General features: G+C 36.6%; 1 protein-coding gene across 1 annotated transcript in view; it reads right to left on the reverse strand.

Moving 5' to 3' along the window:
- Positions 1-1,857: 1,857 nt before the first annotated feature.
- The window catches only part of LOC140333283 (serine/threonine-protein kinase 4-like), a 40,329-nt gene continuing 21,925 nt past the window's right edge, over positions 1,858-20,261 (reverse strand). Inside the window, exons 7-11 of the mRNA XM_072414845.1 lie at positions 16,325-16,462; positions 13,270-13,398; positions 10,092-10,281; positions 6,605-6,756; positions 1,858-2,511 (exon numbers count right to left, since the gene is read on the reverse strand). Of these exons, the coding sequence (XP_072270946.1) occupies positions 2,353-2,511; positions 6,605-6,756; positions 10,092-10,281; positions 13,270-13,398; positions 16,325-16,462 (768 nt within the window). The 3' untranslated portion in view covers positions 1,858-2,352. The remainder of the gene's footprint in view (positions 2,512-6,604; positions 6,757-10,091; positions 10,282-13,269; positions 13,399-16,324; positions 16,463-20,261) is intronic.

Here is a 20,261-nt window from a genome sequence, read left to right on the forward strand (position 1 = left end):
AGATCCGGATACCATTAAATGGCCAGATCCAGTTATAGGCTTTGCAAGGCTGGAGAAGATACACTTTCATCAGTGAACTTTGGTGATCCAGCAAACCTGCAATGGATCTGGTCCAGGATTGAAAACAATTGCTAACAAATAGCAAAAGACTTAAGAAACCTTTCTCAGGTTTGCTGAATCACCCAGGTTCACTGATGAAAGTGTATGTTTCCCAGCCCCAATAAATATGGCTCTGCCCGGCAAAAAATGTTTATATATACAATATATACTCAAATAATATTCCTGGAAATAAAGAAAGGTTTTTAATTTATTGTTTTGTGTGAACTTAAGAGTGTTAACCTTGGAGAGACCAACCCTCTAAGGGGCACTATACTTGCACAGTATTGATGCAAGCCCTAAGAAGGGCCAAGGTGCAGAATCTAAGCTGCAGCCTGGTCTTTTCCAGAGCCTCTAGTGACTAGGATGTTGCAGTGCAGGCTGCTGCCAAGTTGTAGTCTTTAAGCACACCAGGGTGAGTAGGACAATGCGTGGTACCAACTCTGCAAGCAGAGGATAGTCAAGGAAGGCCAGGGTTAAGGCAGGCCAGGGTTCAAGTACCATGGGGGGTGCCTTTGGTGACATGGGGGTCACCAAAGGCACAGAAGAACACAGGAGACACAGTAAGCGACAGAAGGCATAGGTGACATGGGGGTCACCGAAGAAACAGGGGAACACTGGAACAGCACAAATGTACAAACAAGGAATAATAGAAAGGGGTTTAGACAGGACTGGGAAAGCACTCAATTAATCAACAGGTGTAGAAGATGCTCAGCAGAGCTAGGGGGCTCAGCATTAGTGGACGTTGCACAAAGGCTTAGTGCTATGTCTGAGCCAGCTAAATAGCCAAGGGCTGTTAAGAGGATATCTTCTGATTGGCTGGCGGGAGGGGTGTCACTGATTAAATCTGGAAGAGCAGATGCATCTGAGGTCAGATTTTCCCACTTGCAAAGGAGAGAAGAACTGGCTCTTTAGCGAGAAAGAGGCAAGTGTGACAAAGAGATGAAAACATTTGACATATTGGGGCTGATTTATTAAAGCTCTCCAAGGCTGGAGAGGATACACTTTCATCTGTAAAGCTGGGTTATTAGGCAGACCTGGAATGGATTTCTTTAAAGTCATTTGCTATTTGTTAGAAAATGTTTTTAATCCTGGAACAGATCCATTCCAGGTTTGCTGGATCACCAGCTTCACTGGTTAAAAGTGTATCCTCTCCAGCCTTGGAGAGCTTTATCAAATCAGGCCCATTCACTAAACAGTCTGTGGTACCATCAATACACTCTTTTGACATGAAAGTGGCAGATTTCTATAAATTATTACTATTATTATTATTATTATTATTATTATTATTAATAATAATATAATAATAATAATAAACAGTATTTATATAGTTCCAACCTTCTACAAGACACTGGTCATTCTGAAGGGTTTTAGGAAAATATAATTAAAATCAGAATTTCTAATTAGGATTAATAAAAGAGGGTTGAATCACTCACCATGTTTTATTGTTCTCTATGGCTAGATAACAGTACTGTAATTTATAGAAGTGTTCAACGTCCTTAAGCAAATTAAGTCAAAAAATTAATGTAATTATGAATAAAAAAAGCCTTGTAAGAAGACAGGTCAGTTATGTAAACTATGCAGGTCATGTCTTGCTTACTTGCTCCACACTGTGTCCTGCATAGAATTATTACTGGTAAAAAAAGAACAGGCACAGAGTAAAGTAATTACTGCAGTGTCAAGAAAGAATGGATAATAATATCTGTTTTCAATTAAAAAAAGACCTGTAGGTGTACATTACAAAACACATGCAATCTTCCATTTCACACACAAAACAATTTTTTAATTCTCATAAATTCTATACATCCTAATACAAATCACGTTGAGACTTGTATCCAAAATATAAAAAAAATTTGCAATAAAAATACAAAAAGTATTTTATAAAATATACAGTTCAATGCTAAAGCAACTCCATGTAATAGTTTACAGAAAAGGAAGAGCAAAACTTTCAAAAAAAACAACTCAATGCATCTTGCAGAGTTGCTGAAGATTCGGCTGTTTTCAAACATTGCGATTGATAGAGGGGGAGACAAAGTCAACTGTTGAAGTCGCCTGACATTGGCAAGGTTGTGGAGATGTTGTAGAGGCTACTGCAAGTAAAAATGTGATGCCCTCAGTTCTTCGGAACATGAAAAGAATTAGTAGGTCAGCCTGTTACTGTGTCTGGATATAAAGCTGCATCCCTGGGCTCGTAGGGTCCCATGTGTCCTTTAAATGGATCATAAAATGGATGATTGTCACTGTTTAAACAAAAGCTTAAAAATTCAGCTGCCTGCGTTTCTTGGAATCAATGGCTTCTAGTATAGGCTGCCGTTTAGCTTGGTATCGTAGATGGATTTCCTCAATTTCCCGATTCATCATTGGATCCAGTTCATTCAGTTTCTTTTGAAGGTCATCTACACTCCAGTCCTTTAACTGTGAAGATATAAAAGTGAACAAAACGAAAATAAAGGGCTAAACTAAAAAGCAAGTCAATATTTGGCTTCGTACTTTGCCCATACAACACACTACTTCATGTACATGTTGTAAGTACAATAGATTAAAATTCAATGGTGCCTTCATTTCATTTGTGGAGATGATACAAAAGTATTTAAATGAATAAAATAAAGCATTCATAAATAAATAAAACTAAGAAACCTCTGAGGTTTTTCAATATTTAAACTTGGAATGACTGACAACACAATTATGAGTGGTAATTAAATTTTACACTGGTTGGTATAGTATTCAATCAAATCTTAAGTATGGTATGAGACTTACACTTTCAATTTTGAGAATGACACCTAACAAAAGCACACTGTTTTAGGTTTATTTATTCTAGGCAAATGACTGGTAACTTAACTCCATTTAAAATGTTTATTTTTTCTCACCCTGATGAAAAAAAACTAAAGCTAAGGAATAAGATGACCAAAGTGAATATGTCTCTATATGGTGCTTAGGGCCCAGTGCTTTTCCATACCAAACTGTTAAAAATCTTGAAGTCATGGAACCGAAAACGTTTTAGGATTAAGATTTATACCAACCTCACCTAAAGCCCTGGGGTAGGTACATTGTATGCTATATACACAGTGTGCACTTTGTTCAGTTTTTTGAGGCATACACATAACACATGTGGTACAAGACTAGTTAAAGAGATTCTGTTGTTTTGACTGGTATGGTCTCCTGAAAGCACCTCATGACCCACTGATTATCCCATTTGCTGTGCTACTACATGGCTTTGTCAAAATTTAAAATACTCATATGTTTCCAAATATAAGTTGATATATGTGTTCTTCCTAGATTGTAGTGCTCGGGTTCAAACCCTAATCACCCGGCCTTAACACCATCAGCTGAGCAAAGTGACTGAACCTCTTCAACAATGAAAATTGGATAAAATCTATTTGGTTTGGTGCACAGCTAACACAGATCTGACAATTGACAGGAACACAGATATTACTGGTGTGACTTTCCAATGACCTTGGTATAATCCATGTATGCATTATGTTTAAAATAAACATGATTGATTTAAAGGAGAGAAAGCACATCACAACAGCAACCCATACTGAAGTAAAGACTTTAGACTGTATTGATCTCAGACTTGCTGTATCTAATTACAGCACTCACTTCTCCAGATAACAATGGTTTTTAGCATCTTTGATATCTACTAGGAACATTTTTGTTTATGTTCTCATATATCTTGATAACCATTTTCAGGACAGAAATTTTTCCAGAAAGAAAATGGCAGCAATTTTAAAGCTGCATATTGAAAAGTGCACTCCACCTTTTTGGAAATGAAAATATTAAAACATTAAACTTTGCAAAAAGGTAAAATGTATTAACTGCGAAAGGAGCTCCATAGGCAACTATCTAGTGGTATGCAAGTGGAGAGAGGTCTACCTGGTATGATACCATGCAAGAAGCAAGGTCATCAACAGTATAGCAGACCGAAATTGATTTATACTGATGTGGTCGCTGTAGTGAGCAAGATTCATTTAGGATAAGCAGTGCCATCACAGTAAGACCAAATTGGAGGTTATATTTTATTTTAATATAATATCTATTATAATTTTAATAACGGATAAAATAACCTAGGTGAGCATTTGCCTTGGTCATAGTGAAGTTATAGATCATAATGCTTAGTCTAAAGTCCAGTTGTTGCTCAGTGTCGCTAGGCTCTCTGCAGCAGTTCAATCCTTTAGCAACAAGATGACATAGGGACAGTTCATTTCTGACAGCCGGACATGGCTTTTTCTATGGCTAGGTCACAAAGGAGTGATGGGTTTGGTTACACAATCCCAAGAAGGTCTTGGAGGGCTACAGAAATTAATACACTGAGAATGCTCTCAATGTTGTTAAATTTATATTTCAAAAGATTATTGTATTATGAACAGCAAATTATTGACCAGCAGCAAATGCCAAATCCATTAAGTCTAAACTTTGGATCTATGTGACTTTCCAGGAAGTTTAGCAGGGAAGGTCAAAATGTATGGGTTTTCCTATCCTCTAGAATGGTGGTTCTTGGTGTCTGGGCCAGTAATTGAGAAAGGCAGAGGATCAGAACAACAACCAGGTATTTAATAATGTTTAGAAACAGGTTAGAAATGGCAGCTTACATAACCTCTTAGTATAAGGCCTAGTTAGGGATCACTTAATATCTTTCATCAATGAAGCTGGGTGATCCAACAAACCTGGAATGGATTTCTTCAAAGTAATTTGCTATTTGTTAAAAAAAAGTTTTCAATGCTAGATCAGATCCATTCCAGGTTTGCTGGATCACCCAGCTTCACTAATGAAAGTGTAACTTCTCCAGTCTTGGAGAGCTTTAATAAATCAGGCAACTGTGTGTATAAATGAATAAAGTTTACATTAGGATAGGTAATCCTTACACCTAATGCTCAATGTTATCTGATACACCAGAAGTGGATGTAATATAATAAGTTGAAACTATGTAATGGTAATTGAGTTTCTATTGAGCACATATTCCCTAATATTGAGACACAATGTACTGCACAAAGAAACCTAAAGTGCAGGTTATTATATCATTTCTAAATTGGAGTATTTCAGTTTCTAAAATTGCTTAACAAAAAATATATTACAACTCATTATGTTTTCTGGTATTAAACATTTGTATGGCAAATTTACAAGATAACCTGTAAGGATTGAAAAAGTAAGTTTAATAAAAGTGCAAGTTTGGGGCTTTCATTCTGATAGTAGACCTCATGGAAACAATGTACTTTTTCATATTTAAACTGTCAGATATTAAAGCTTCAACAATTTCTACAGAAAAGGGTAATAAAATGACATATAAAACTGACTGAGGAATTTAATCCCACTCTTCTTTACCATATTGTATAATTTCATTAAAATTTGCAGGTGGCACAGCCATTCTGTTGTAAAACTAGCTGGTGTGCTTGGGATCATGGTCCACACAATGACTGACAGTTGGCAACTGTCTTAAGTGTTTTCTGCTTCTAAATTATCTTTCTCAATTCAAATTGTTTGGAAATAGTTTCATAACCCTTCCCAGATTAATCGGCAGCATATTGTTGCTTTTCATAGATGATTGACAATGTATTTCCTTCATGGCATTGTGTTAACATACACCTGAATGCTCCAGATTAACAAACTGTCGCTGCTACTTACTTTGCTACTTACTGCCATCTTAATTTCTAAGGGTGTACTTAACTTTTCACACGCTGCTTCCAAATTTTAATTAAAAAATTGCTTCTTGAGGCAAAAACCCAACATTGCTAAATGGAAGTGAAATTGTAATTCTATTTAGGGATGAGGCGACAACTGCCAGTTTTCAGCTGATTTTGAAACCAATGGACTGATTCCAAAGAGTAAGAAAAGGACAAACTAAATAAAGCACACCAAAAAAAGATCACTGTCTAAACTTGAATCAATAGAATGTACTTCAAAAAAGAAAAGGGGGAGTATTTGGTAGAAAACATTAAAATGAGTCACTTCAAATGGAGAGCCCACAGACTTTTTACAGCAGTGACAACTACATTCATAAAACAGCAAAACTGGGAGCAAAGAGTGCACAGATTCTTTGGGGCTGATTTAATAAAGCTCTCCAAGGCTGGAGGGGATACACTTTTATCAGTGAAGCTGGGTGATCCATCAAACCTTGAATGGATCTGGTCCAGGATTCAAAACATTTCCTAGCAAATGACTTTGATGAAATCCATTTCAGGTTTGCTGAATCGCCCAGCTTTACTGATAAAAGTGTATCCTCTCCAGCCTTGGAGAGCTTTAACAAATCTGGCCCCTAGTGTCAGGTTACAGTACCACCGAGCTCTCTGAATTGAGATCCATCACATGATATAGACAGCCTAAGGTAACACATTGTAATTATCTGCCATGGACCTTTCTTGTTATATTTCCTGGAACTATTCTTGCTGTGATCATATATTACCACTGTATGCATGTGTTGGTAGTAGAACGATCACTTGAGGGTTGGTCTTAATACATCATCAAATATACAACACACATGATCTATACTCTAGGAATACTCTAAAATACTCACAAAGCTGTAGTCTCCATTCAGGGGTATCTTCCATTCAAAAGAACTAGGAGACTCAGATGCACTTTTTTTCCCTGCAACACTCAGCTGGTTCTCATTCTTCTCAAAATACTCCAAGAATGATGGTTTGGAAGGCTGTGCAGGCTGACTGCTTTCTGTATTAGAAATAGGAGTTTTGTAGGTAATGAAAAAAACATACAAATCTAGGTATATCATTGCAATACAGTAACCTGAATAAAAGCCATGTGTGCAACTTACATTCAAGGCACTTATGTGTGCATTCTAAAGTGCTAATGCCTAGGGTACAGAAAATGCATAAAGCAGCATAAATCCTAAACATGACAATACATGAAGACTTTTACCCATGTTAATCCCAATAAAGGCTCTGCAGTGATGGTTGGACAACACAGTGCTTTTGCCGGACTTAAATAGTAAGGAAATGTATCAGCCCCACATAGCTGTCTTTTGCTGCACTACCTAACACCTCCAGTTCCCCTTGTCTTCACAACAAAGGAGTGAAGTATTCTGTAGTTCAAGGGAGAAACTGGATAAATTAAAAAATTGTTTGAGATAAAACTCTACAGGACCTGGGAAATTTCTGGGGATCTGAATCCAGCTCAACATATTTTTAACCTACCAAACAGATTTAGGAGATTTATCTAAATACTTTCAACTGCATATGGGAGCAAATAAGAAAGTTCATTAGAAGGATTGAACTGCTTTGTGTAAACTTAATCTCTTATTGTACAATTTAGTTTGAGCTGGGTTGTATAACAATTTTAATGCAATGTTTGTTTCAAAAGAATGAGAATTTTATTATGCAAGTTACCATTTTCACAAAAAGTAATTTTGGAAATGATATGAAAAATGTATTTTACCACCTGCATATACAGACTCTTATTGCCGAACAGCTTGAGAAAAGGCAATACGAATGCAAAAACAGCTTGCAGCATGTTAATGCATACTAAGGATATGTGTCCATGCACGTATGGTTCAAAAACTGCTTTTGATATACAAATGCATAAAAATATGTTCATGCTATTGATGGCAAACACAGAGGCTGAGTTGGCCTGCTCTGCAATTTGCAGTTTAAAGAAAGCTTAAGAGGACGTTGTGTTTAATGCCCATGAACATTCGTTCTTTAGGAGTTAAAATGCAGGTCAGATGAAGCCACAAGTGCTGTCAATGAATTCTGAATGTGTTCGTAAGTGTTTCAAACTGATGTTAAATACAAATAGCATGTATCTGAAAGCAAGCTCCATTTTCTCATTAACAGAGACCAGGGCTGCAAAGTAAAGTTTTGTATAATGTACTTGTCTGCAGAAAACGTTATCAGCAATATAATCCCGCTTATATGACTTTCCCAGCTTACATTCATACCAGCAAATACACTCTACTCACTGATCAATATTTCCTTTTGTGGTTAGAAGTATTTCATTTCAAACTTTTTTTCTTTTGTGATTTGGTCTCTTAGATTACATTGTTTACTAGAACATTTTAGTATCTGCACTATATTATTTGAGCTGTGGAATTGTACTACAAGACCAAAGTAAAATCTTTTTGTGCACTGTGGTCTAGAAATGATTGGGAACCTGTGACCTTGACAGAGCTGAGAAACTTCTGACAGCAGTAAAAAGCCTTTCTTCCTCTGGGAGGATAGTCTTTCCCATGGATGTACTGGTGGACTTGCTAAGAACAAATTAAAGATTGCTGTGAGATACCATTACCTAGTGTCAGTCTGCAAGGAGACGTGTGCTAAATACACAGAGAGAAGAAAAAAAACATAAAATAGATGTCAAAGACAAGGGCACAAGCCAAATACAGTAGATGGAAAATCTATGAGTGTTCTTGAGATTTAGGCAAGAAAATATGACAGGCAAGTAAAAATGCATCAAAACTAAACAAGAAAAAAAACTAAAAAGCAGACGTGTGTTTGTGAGTTTTCCACAAAAAAACATGTAGTACAGATAGCCAGGCTATTTTAGTTTCCCATTAAAACTGTGTTTGAAAGTCATGAATTGTATGGATTACAGAAGTAACGTAAATCAGAGGTTTAAGTCCTTGCTTGCTCAGGTGTAATGTCATGAATGAGTAACATGATGGATAATCCTAATTGTTTCATCCCTGTTAAATATTTGAATACCTGAGTTGCATACAGTAGAATAAGTGCATAGTAGGCCAAGTGGTAGATAGCAGTCTGTCTTAACAAAGTGGAATCTATTCTAAATTTCTCATACTGCTACTGCTTGTTTTGTGAATTGTAATGTTGAATAAAGTTCATTATTAGGTATACTTTTTAATCGTACGAAAAGGTAAATGTTGTACAATATTCTCCAAAGTCATAGTGACTCCCCACTGCCATGTCCATATCCTTAGTTCCTTGTTAGTCCAACATTCTTCAAAAGGTACCTATCTAACCATATGACTAAATCTAAAGGGCAAATGGTTTCATACCTAACAATAGTTACTAATTTATTTAATGCTTGTCCAAAAGCTCTTGGAATTACACCTTCCCAATCAGCTATGCTCCTATAGGCGAATTCAGTCTTACCTACAAAATTTGTTTTTTAGGAAAGACAAATTTTATTCTCCTATGTTAAATGGACTATTTATTGCCAACATATCATGGCGATTGAGAGAGAAGACGTCCAGGGTAGGTACAGCCCTGCTGTAGGTTGCCCTGTATTTTTGGTGACTGTGTCTATTTTGTTATTATTTTTTTGAACCTGCACAGCTCAATGAAACATGCAGCACCCAAATAAAACAGCACAATGTAAAGCAAGTCAAATGCAAGCTCTTAAAGCCATGTGTACTGTTCAATTGAAGTCAATAGAATTTTGATGACTTGCATTTGTGGTCTGATCTAAATGCACATCAAACACAGACAAATAACACTAGTGGACATTTACTTACTTAACTAAATTAGTTTTGGTTGATATTGCTTGGATGAGTTCCAGAATAGGAGGAAAGAATTATAACTGCTGCCCTGATTAGGCACATAGAGGATTTTTTTAGTGATGCCAGAGATGACCAGAAGCTCTGAGGGCAAATCTACACTGCTAATACAGCTAAATAAATTATTCTTACTAGATGCAAAGGGGGACAAAGGCTCTGAAGTTTGTCTGACTTCAGCTGTTATGGATTAGAAGTGTCATATAAGTAACAGGGTCAGTGTGAACATGAGCTCTGTAATTCTTAAATATACTGTACTAGATTTGTGTTATCTTCACACACACATTTGCTATGTTTAATTATTCTCAAGAGTCCAGGCCTTTGGGACCCCCTTCCATTCCTGGGACCCATAGAAGCCACATGGTCTACTATGGCTGTAACCCTACCAATATACACTATATACATACACATTGTCACACTTGCTGAGCAACATGCTGGAATGCAAAAAAACATGCCCTAGCCAATCAAAAGAGCCATCTCCTGTAAAATAAACATAGTAAGTATGACACACATGTTCAATAACATTTTGTAAGCTTACGTTTTATAGTGCCAGATTCTTCCTCCTCTTCATTGTCAGTGTTTATTAACATGGTGCCAAGCTGGGTTGTCATATGTTCATTTTCCACCATTGTGCCAGCTGCTTCTTCACTCATGGTACTAAACATTGTTCCAACGTCTTTCCCCTGTGCCTGAACCATTGTCCCTGAATCTGGTTCATCATCATCATCCTATAACAGAAATGCAGTAAAGTGTTTAATATCTATTATAATGAAAAATATTATGCATGCCTTGTTCCCCAACATGCTGCAAATCTGCAAATAATGCTTTGCTCCAATAGTAACGCAGCATGCTGGGTTGGTTTGGAAGCAAAGCAAATGAGCACTGTAGAATCCTTGGGGGCCTGTCAAATTCTCAATAGAAAGCTTCTACAGTTAATATGAATAATCTAATCAAGAACCATACTGACTGGTTCCTAAATGTTAGTAATATTGACGCCGTGGTCTCTGAACCAAGAAAATCTTCATACAATGTACAATTCAATTTGCAATTTTCCCATGCTCAAAGGACCAGTGCAGTTTTAATGCATGTATTATTTTCTTCTCCTCCAGCACTCAGAACTTCACATATATATTTACTGACAACACTGCTGCCTAGATATCTTTACTCTGTGACATGTCCACACGGCACTGCGTATGTCCAGTACAGCTGCATTACTTTAGAAAATGTCAGCCTGGTTGTAGGCATATCTCCAGATAGCAATATTGTAGATAGGTATATTCTATAATTCTTTACTGAATGTGCTGGAGGAGGCGGAGGGGAATTGTGGCAGGAAAAGACTGAGTGAACAAAAGTTGCGCTTATCGTTTTAAGAAAGAAAAAAAAACACATTAGGCAACTGCAATTGGAATCCTAGCTAATGTTAAAGTTTACCCTAACCCCAAATATTCACTAATATTTTAGCTGGACTGCTTGTCATGCACATATAGAAATGTAAAGAACAATGCATAATAAATAGTTCCATAATAAAGGAATTCAAATCACAATATGTTATCAGTAGGGCTGCTACTGTAAGCATTTATAGGCTGGTATGGTTAGTCCATATCAGGTATTTGAAGCTGTGTTTGAGAAGCCTTGCCAGCTGTTGGTAACTTTGTAAATAAAGAAAATGAATGTATGAAGTACATGCATAAACACTTTTAATAAACTGTAGATTTCCCTAAAAATATATAAAATGGTAATATACTGCCCTATGATTTGAATGCAATATCATGCATTTTTTTACAATAAAGCTTGTGCATGCAGACATAACTAGTTTTTGCAAATGATTACAGCAGCGTTCAAATGCAAATCACAGAATAAAGCTGTGTTGGCCTTTTTTTACTTTAATGCACATCTCAATAGGACATGCTGAGTTTAAAAAAACGTGTTGTTAAGCAGATGAAACGCAGCCTCAAAACTGTCATCTATACTGCACCATTTAAGTAAATAAGAATCTGCTGACCTAACATTTGTTTTAAATGCACATCAAATGCGGAAAAAAAAAAGATCATCTACACAAAAGCTTATTCAGCACCTTATTTCTGTTCTACAAATGTTATAATATGAAAGAACCTGAAGGTCAACTTAAAATTAATACTGAAATGTAGCATTAATAAAAAAAACAAAAACCGTCATTACAATTAAAATATAACTGCAGCCTAGCCAGGGTCTATTGGCAGATGAGAGGGCTCTGATTTATGATGAATATGCAGCTTGCTAACCTTTTGCAGTGCAAAATGATGAAAAAAAAACTAGTAGGCCATGGCAGGTCAACACAATTATCTTGGCAAGAAAGGTCAGTCATACCATTTAACTTTATTCTCAGGCTTCAAGGACAAATATGTGTGTGTAGATATTCCTTCATACCGCAGTTTACGATTGATTACAAAAACACACACTTATTGCAGCTACTTATATTTGACTCTAGAACTGTATGACCATCATAAACATCCCAAATATGTCTTGTGATATATGGGAGGGTTAGGAGATAACATGCAAGTGATTCTCCACTGTAAGGTCCGTGAAAATGTGGAATCAGCTCCCCTAGGAAGTAGTTTCAGCAACTACTATAGATTGCTTTAAGAAAAAGCTGGATGTTTTTCTAGAAGCACAGAATATAACTGGGTAATAAGGCTTTAAAGTAAAAATAACAGTGGCCATTGATCCAGGGAACATCCGATTGTCTCATGGAATCAGGAAGGATTTTTTTTCCCCTGTTAAAGCAAATTGTTTTTTTGCCTTCCTCTGGACCAACTATGTCCATAGGACATAGGTTTTTATCTGGGATTTGTTTATTTCCCTAGTAGTTGAACTTGGGGTCTTTTTTCAACCGGACTTACTATGTAACTATGTAACCTATAAAATATTAGGAATGTATATGTTGGAAAAAGCCTGATTTTTGTTTTACCTTCAGATTGTTTCAGATTGTTTCTGTTTTCTTTTTGTTATGAAAGGAAACTATTCCTACAATGCAACTGTTATGCCAATAATTGTACCCAAGTTATCAGGCACTCTGTCTTGCTGTTATACATATATAAGTATGTATGTATGTTAAAAATGTCTTCTTGTGTATTGCTGGTTTATACCTTACAGCAGTGGTCCCCAGCCTTTTGGTGCTTGCGGATCCCTAAATTTACGGACTCCCGGACACACTGGGGAGCCGTGTGTCACTCAAAGGAACCTTCCCCACGAGTGACGTCATGATGCTAGTACCCGCCCACGCTCAGACCTGCGATGGAAAAGTGAGCGGGTTGTGTCCAGGGACACAACCCAGCCATCACCCTGAGCCTGCGATCTGTACAGGTGACATAATCCGCGGCTCTGGCCGGTGGCCCTCAAGCGGGATCCCTCCCCTGACCCCACTGGGGATGCACCGGCCAGAGCCGTGGACCACCGCTGGTCTCGGTACTATCGTTGGGGACCCCTACCTTACAGGCCCAATACCAGAACAGTTGTCTGAGTGTTGGTTTATAAAGACTCACATGTAATCATTGCTGAAAGTAAGCAAAATGAAAGTGCTGCAGTCACTGTAAATCCAACTTTTCTTAGAGTGATATTATTGAAGACAAAGTTATAGGCATCTTAAAAGACAACAAGTAATATAAGATCTGAAAAAGATTTATTGGATTCAACTACAATACTAATGTCAAATATGTTAGTTTTAACATAATACTAACCGCATTTTCTTCCTCTAGAGGTTCCACTTCTCGGTGCTGTAGTTCACTCCGTATAATCTTTGCTTCCATTGCTTCATTTATTAAATGTCGCAAGATGGCTGCTCCTTTGGTTGTTTTTACAAATGGGTGCTATATCACAGGAACATAAATATAGGATTTGTTTTTGATTATCTAGCTGTAATATACAATGTACAATTCTATGAAGATTCCAAAGTAAGATAACATTATATGATTTCTATAAAATGATTACATTTACATTTTGTAACAGGTAAGTTATTTTGAAATCTCCAATCCTTGAGCCATAACTTCATGCTTGGGACTATTCTTTGTGAGGTTTCCCTGTTGTGTTTGTGAACTACACCAAAACCTTTAAAAATATTTGAAAACTTATTTTTACATATTATGTTTACTTAACTTTGAGTCCCAACAAACAAACTTCCAATAAAATTTCAGTCTAGCACTAGGTCCACTATGTTGAGATATAATCTTTTTATAATGTGACCATTCCCTAATATATTCAATGAGCTTACAGTTCATTACAAGATTCAATATTCATGAATAAAGGTAGCCTGGACACACATTACACTTCTATTTATTTTGCATTTCTTATTTGTTTTATTTGGCAGAAAGAATGTTGGGTGTCTATGAATAATTTAGTAAAATATTTACAGTACACAATATTCCCAACATGTCATGCCCCAGATTTCTCAAAGTTACGTCTTTCTCCAGACACAAGTGAACCATTTAGAAAATGAGGATTCCTCTTGTTTATGGAGGGAAATCCTCACCCTGAGGAGGTTTAGAGGACTGAAATATCTCATTCTGATTTGTACATGAAATTAATTGAAAACATTACTTCACACTGCGTTTCATAATCCAAACAGCTGAAAGTGTAATACATGTGGGAAATTAAAGCTTAGCTGGAAAATGAAATATTTTTTTTTATAAAAAGCAGTTTACATATACTTGATAATGAGCTCCAGGAAATCAGCTAAATACATATGAGGGAGTTGTTTTACTTGCCAAAGGATATGTTTTTTTTTTTTTTGCCCATTCATTTTTTAAGACTCAACCCCATCAGACAGAATGATGCTCTCAGAAAAGGGCAGAAAACCTTATTTAACTCTGTAGTTAGGTAGCAGGTCCTGTCTCACGCCAGCTTGTATTAGTAAAAGGAAATACAGCAAGCTGTAAATCTGCTTTCTCCTTCTAAAATAATGTGTTATTTTAAGTATAGTTGGCTCCTTGTTGGCTGCTTTTCCCTGTCCTAGATTGAGGATTGCTGTACAAAAAAACTTACTATTTCATGAATATATTGATCTGAATTAATGTGTGTATTTTAAATCAAATAAGAATTATAGTCATGTCTAATGATGCAGAACGTCAGGGTTTTAACATCTCAACATTGCATTTTTGTACGGTAGTGGGGTTCCTGCCAAGAGGCGAGAACTCTGAATAGGCAGCATGTCATACTGTTTCTTATCTGCATCCTTCATCAACTCCTAATTCACACATTGCAGGAAGGTCAAGTAGACTTGTGTTTTCTCTGAGGGCTCCTTTACACCAGTATGTTTGTGTTAATGTATGCTGCATGTGTTATAAAGCATTTTATGTTGTCTGATTCAAGTTGCACCCAAAGCATGATAAAAATAATAAAGGACCTAGCCTGCTCTTGTAACAATAATGATAATCAGCTTAACTTCATGAAATGCTTACCTCTGCAAGTGTCTGAAAATCTGCTCCCCTTTATGCAGTCTACTTGTCCATTACTGTTTCTGGCAATAAATTATTCTAGTCAAGGTTTACTTCTATAATAGCAGTGGCACCAGTGGTGGAGGATTATTATTGTGTCCACTGACACTAATGCCGGAAATTATTATTGTGGTCATGTACACCAAATCTCCGAGCTTTTAATGAGGTCACTTATACCAATGCTGGTGATTATTATTGATTCAACTGACACCAATGCTCAGGTTTTTTAATGATTTCACTGACATCAGTTTTAATGCAGTCACTGACACAAAGGCTTGTGGTTAATAATGTAGTTCCTAACACAATTACTAAGGGTTAATACTGAGTGCATTGACACCAGAGGCAGGGGTTATTATTCTGGTTACCGGCACCAATGTTGGGGGGTTATTATTGAGTCCACTGACACTAATGCTGGTGTCCAGTGAAACCAATACTTTAGTATTAATATAGTCATTGACACCAAAGATAACTCCAACTTTCTCTTAATTATGCACTACCCAATGATTACCCAATGATGTGCATTACATCCTATTTATTTTGAAAGCACCTAAACATAAAAAACATGCTACTATTGTGAAACTCTCTGAAAGTTTCAAGGGGTGAACTTTTAATCTGATCACAACTGGTCTGGGTGAGAACAGTGGGAAAGGAGAAAACGCTTCAATCTGTAATAGCTTTTAGACTTTCTCCTTCTAAACAATACCTCTCACCTTAAGCATATTAGCTTGCCTGGAGATCGAGTATTGGTCTTTATTAAAGATACGATGTACAGTTTATTTGACAAATTTTAATGTAGCTATATACTGTAGTATGTCAGAAACATCCTCATAACAACTTATAAATTTAATGGGAGGTATAATGCGATAGGTTCATGATCATGTTTGATAATTTTGAAAGACGCCACATAAAGTGACCTAAATAGCAAAATGAACAAACATGGAATACAGAAGGTAGGACATTTTTTAACATCCAAACACAAGTTGTTATATAAAAAGTCTTCGTTGGCTCACATATTTTGCCTGGAAAATGCAGTAAAATTTATGACTATACATCTGGTGTAAAAGTGCCCCTAATAGGAGTACGGAATTCAAACCTTCCCCTATGGTAATTACAAAACTGAGCACATATAGTCCAGTGTTTACTGAGTTTGTGAACTGGTTGAACTGCTAGGGGATATCTCTGTGAACATTTTTAACCCCACTTACATTAGTTCCTACCATTGCTACTAGTGATCTATAAGACTAAACTTCAGAGCTGTTTGTAATTCCTCCCCTAAAATAAAACTACAAAGATCTTTTTTTACCTGTAGAAGTTCAGTTGCACTGGCTCTTTGCTCCGGGTTCTTCACTAAACACTGGTTAATAAAATCTATGAAGTGCTTTGACCAAAGCTCTGGCTTTCGTAACGTTGGTGGTGGGTTTGATGGGATCATGAACATTGCCTTTAAAAAAGATAAGAAGAATGGTTCTGAGTTAAAACAAGATGAGGTTTCAGTCTCAGCAACTGCGATGAATATAGCCATTCCTGCTTTATAAACAGACCCCTAAGTATTATTTCTAATATAAGTCAAACATTTTTCAAATATAGGTTATTTAGCTAATAATAAAAGATGAACTTTATTCACAATATAATGACAGGGTAAATAAAATAAAAAAAATAAAAATAGTAACACAAACTTTTTCAACACAGGCAGGTATTTTATGTACCAAGATTTTAAATGCGGGCTTGCTAACCATATAGTAAGTTTCTTTTTGATGCGTTTCACTTTCTCAAAACCCTAAAATTTAAAATAGTTTGTCCGGCTTCAATGAAGGTAACATGATATATATAAAATCTCCTTTTTACATTACTACAATGTTGTTAACAAGTAATAAATAAAAGTGCCAGGTATTGTCAGACATTACCACCAACAAAATGTATGGATCCAAACCGCTTCCATAAATTTTAAAAATGATTAGAAGCTGGATGAATTCAAGTTATTACCAGTGATATGTCGAGAGCAAGAGTGTAAGAGATAAAAATGAAGATCATCATGGTCCTGACCCCAGCCTGTGACTAGACAAAGAAGAAATGAGATATTGCTATTGAAATACTCTTCAATAGCATTATCTAGTACTATCTGGTTTTATTTTCTCTTGAACCTAGCACAGACAGGTCAATTCTTACTTCCTATTATATAGCGGTCTCATAAAATGATCATATCTGAAGTGAATCTAAAGCCTATAGTATCATCTAATGTCCTAGTGCAGCGGTCGTCAACCGGTGATCCGTTAGAAGATTTTGGTGGTCCGAGGCTCTGGCAGGAGCACCCCCAAGTGGGGTCAGGAGAAGGACCCCACTCGGTGTATGATTGCTAGGCACGCGTCGGCCAGAGCCGAGGACCACGTCCCCTGTGCAAATCTCTGGCTCAGGCAAGTGGGCAGGCTGTGTTTCACGACACAACCCATCTACTCTCCCATCGCAGGCTCAGATCTGCGATGGCAGAGTGGGCGAGCTTATGGTGTTATGACTTCACTATGGGGAGCTTGCTCCCATTTGATTGACAACGGGCGCGTTCAGGAGCCGGTAATTTTAGTGGTCCGTGAACCGAAAAGGTTGGCGAACGCTGTCCTAGTGTGTATACATGATCAAACATACCTGATCAGGAGCTTCCATATGTTTTGTGGTCCAGATTCTCCTTGCTATCATTGTAAGGGTTGAATATAGTACATAAGCCTATTGTGTTTTGGGACTTCCAACAGAACGGTTATCAATTGGAAAAAAACAATTAGGCCAGTCGGTCAATTACATAACTGACTCGCATCTATACTCGGCCTTTTCTTCTCACTCGGATAGATTGTTCAGCCTCCCAGCCAAGCAATATAAAGAGAGAGCCCTATATTTGTACACATCTAGCTTATGTGCCTTGGAAAAGGAGTATTGCATTTTTACTCAAGATTTTGATCCTATATGTTCCAAGTATTTTCAGGCAGAACATAGAATGTAAGGTGGCTAAGAATTTCCCAAAGTTCTAGACCACAGAGTATACAAATATATTACACTGAAATAGGAGTCTTCAATGAGATATGAAATACATTTTGTAATGTAATGAGGAAAAATATACCCTTCCTTAACCTCCTGGGCGTTTACCCCGAGCCTGGTTCTGGGTAAGAAAACTTGCTACAATCGTTTACCTAGCTAAAAATATAAACAAGCGTTACAGTGCAATCCGATTGTCATACAAAATTGTCCCCGCAGCTCTTCCCGAGATGTCCGTCCCAGCGTGTGGAGATCGTCACTGCCCACGCTGTCTTCTCCCGGGGCGTGCAGTGATGATCTCCGGGGTTTCCCGGTGAGTTCACTGCAAGCGTCGGTGCGGGTGGGAGGCAGGCCGGGAAATTCAAAAAACTTTGTATTAAACTCAATACAAAAAAGCTGTAGTGAGTCCAATACAAAGAAATCTTTAAATAATAATTTATATATAATTTTATTATATATATATATTATATAAGCTACTATACAGTTAAATTACATTATACACTATTTTTTTTTTTTATAATGTTTTATAAAAAAAATTTTATAAACTAAGTTTATTATTAAATTTATTAAATTTGGGACATATTTCGGTGAGGTATGCCTAAGAATTATAGCCTACAATCTAAAATAAATTTCCATGCAAAAAATGTAACGCTTTTTGCATGGAAGTATGGAAAGAATTAGAACTCCCGGCATTCGTGTACGCGTCCCTCTGCGATTCCTGATGATGTCCATGCATGCGCCCGTCGACGGGGGTCGTAGCAGGAAATTCATATATTTTGTATTGGATTCAATACAAAGTCCTGTATTCAATCCAATACAAAATATATTTATGTGGTTTTGTCTATAGGTATGTTACGTTGGACTCTGTTTTAAAATTTACCACACTAGGGAGGTGTTTTAGAAAAATATATTTCTATACAGTATACAGAATTATCGCATTTTCAGTATTTTTTATTTATTTATGCATTCTTGTTTAAGCTGATTTTTGTGTTTTTTTATTTATTTTATTTATTATTATTTTTTTACATGATTTTGTTTCAAACTTTGTTATATTCAGGATATCTACTAGACCCTTGTTCGGACATATTTCTGTAAGTTACAGGTCTACAATTTAAAAAAAAATTTCATGAAAAAAATTGTACTGCTTTTGGTACACAAATCCAGACATCAGCCCAGGTGGTTAAACATAGCCAGTATCAAAAAACACATCTACAGTTTGACCTCCTAATGCTGATATTTAATCTGTTAAATCCAAGCTTATTTTGGTGACTATAGATTTCCAGGCAGAGCTCCAAGAGCGGGAAGACACTGGATGACTGTACAACATGGCCTATATTTAGATCTATTAACCAAGATCAATGTATGTTCTCTTAGACCTCAGATTTATTTAGACCTATGACTAGAGTATGACTACACTGTAGGGTGGAAATAAACATTGAAAGTAAACTCAAGGGAACCTTAAGGATGTTTTGTACTAAGGAGGTCCACCAGCAGATTCCCGTGTTCATTTTTGTATACTTATCTAAAAAAAAGGTACAAAACGTTACCACCTAAAGTTACTTAAGGTGGCCACAAATTGATCAATGAATGTATGTAAATTGTCAAATTGAATAAATACTGCAAAAAAATTCTCCATTTTATTAATTTCATGAGCCTTTATTTGATATTTTGAAACGAATCAGCCATGGTGGAACACTTCTGATTTATTATTAAAAAAAAAACACGGTGTTAATGCTGGAGGAAGAATATATTTACAATATTATTTTTAATAGGCCATAACCATAGATCGTTGATAGATCGACTGATAGATCGTTATATTCAATTTATTCCAAGAGACATAACAGTATTGTGCATGCTGCATCCATAGATATTTTACCTGATTGTAGATCACACTTATCTAAACCAATCACTGTATAAACAGCTCAGATTACAGTCCCAGGATATGTTGGGCATCCTGGCATCCCCCGGGGGTGTTGGGAGTGAATTAACTTCCACTTGCATGTGTGGAAGTTACATCATCCCAGGCCCAGCCCAGCAACCCAGAAGAAAAGAAGATGGCAGCACCCATGACAGATTGGGGACAGGCAAGTGTATTTTAAAAATAGTGATCAGCCAGGTAAGGTTATTTTATTTCAGAAGGGACATTGCCTATTCAAACTGCAATAAAGGACCAGCCAGGTCACAATTTTTAAATTTTAGCCTTAGTTCTGCTTTAAATGATT

The sequence above is a fragment of the Pyxicephalus adspersus genome, chromosome 6 (genome assembly GCF_032062135.1).
Source record: "Pyxicephalus adspersus chromosome 6, UCB_Pads_2.0, whole genome shotgun sequence".
In the NCBI taxonomy this organism is placed as follows: Eukaryota; Metazoa; Chordata; class Amphibia; order Anura; family Pyxicephalidae; genus Pyxicephalus; species Pyxicephalus adspersus.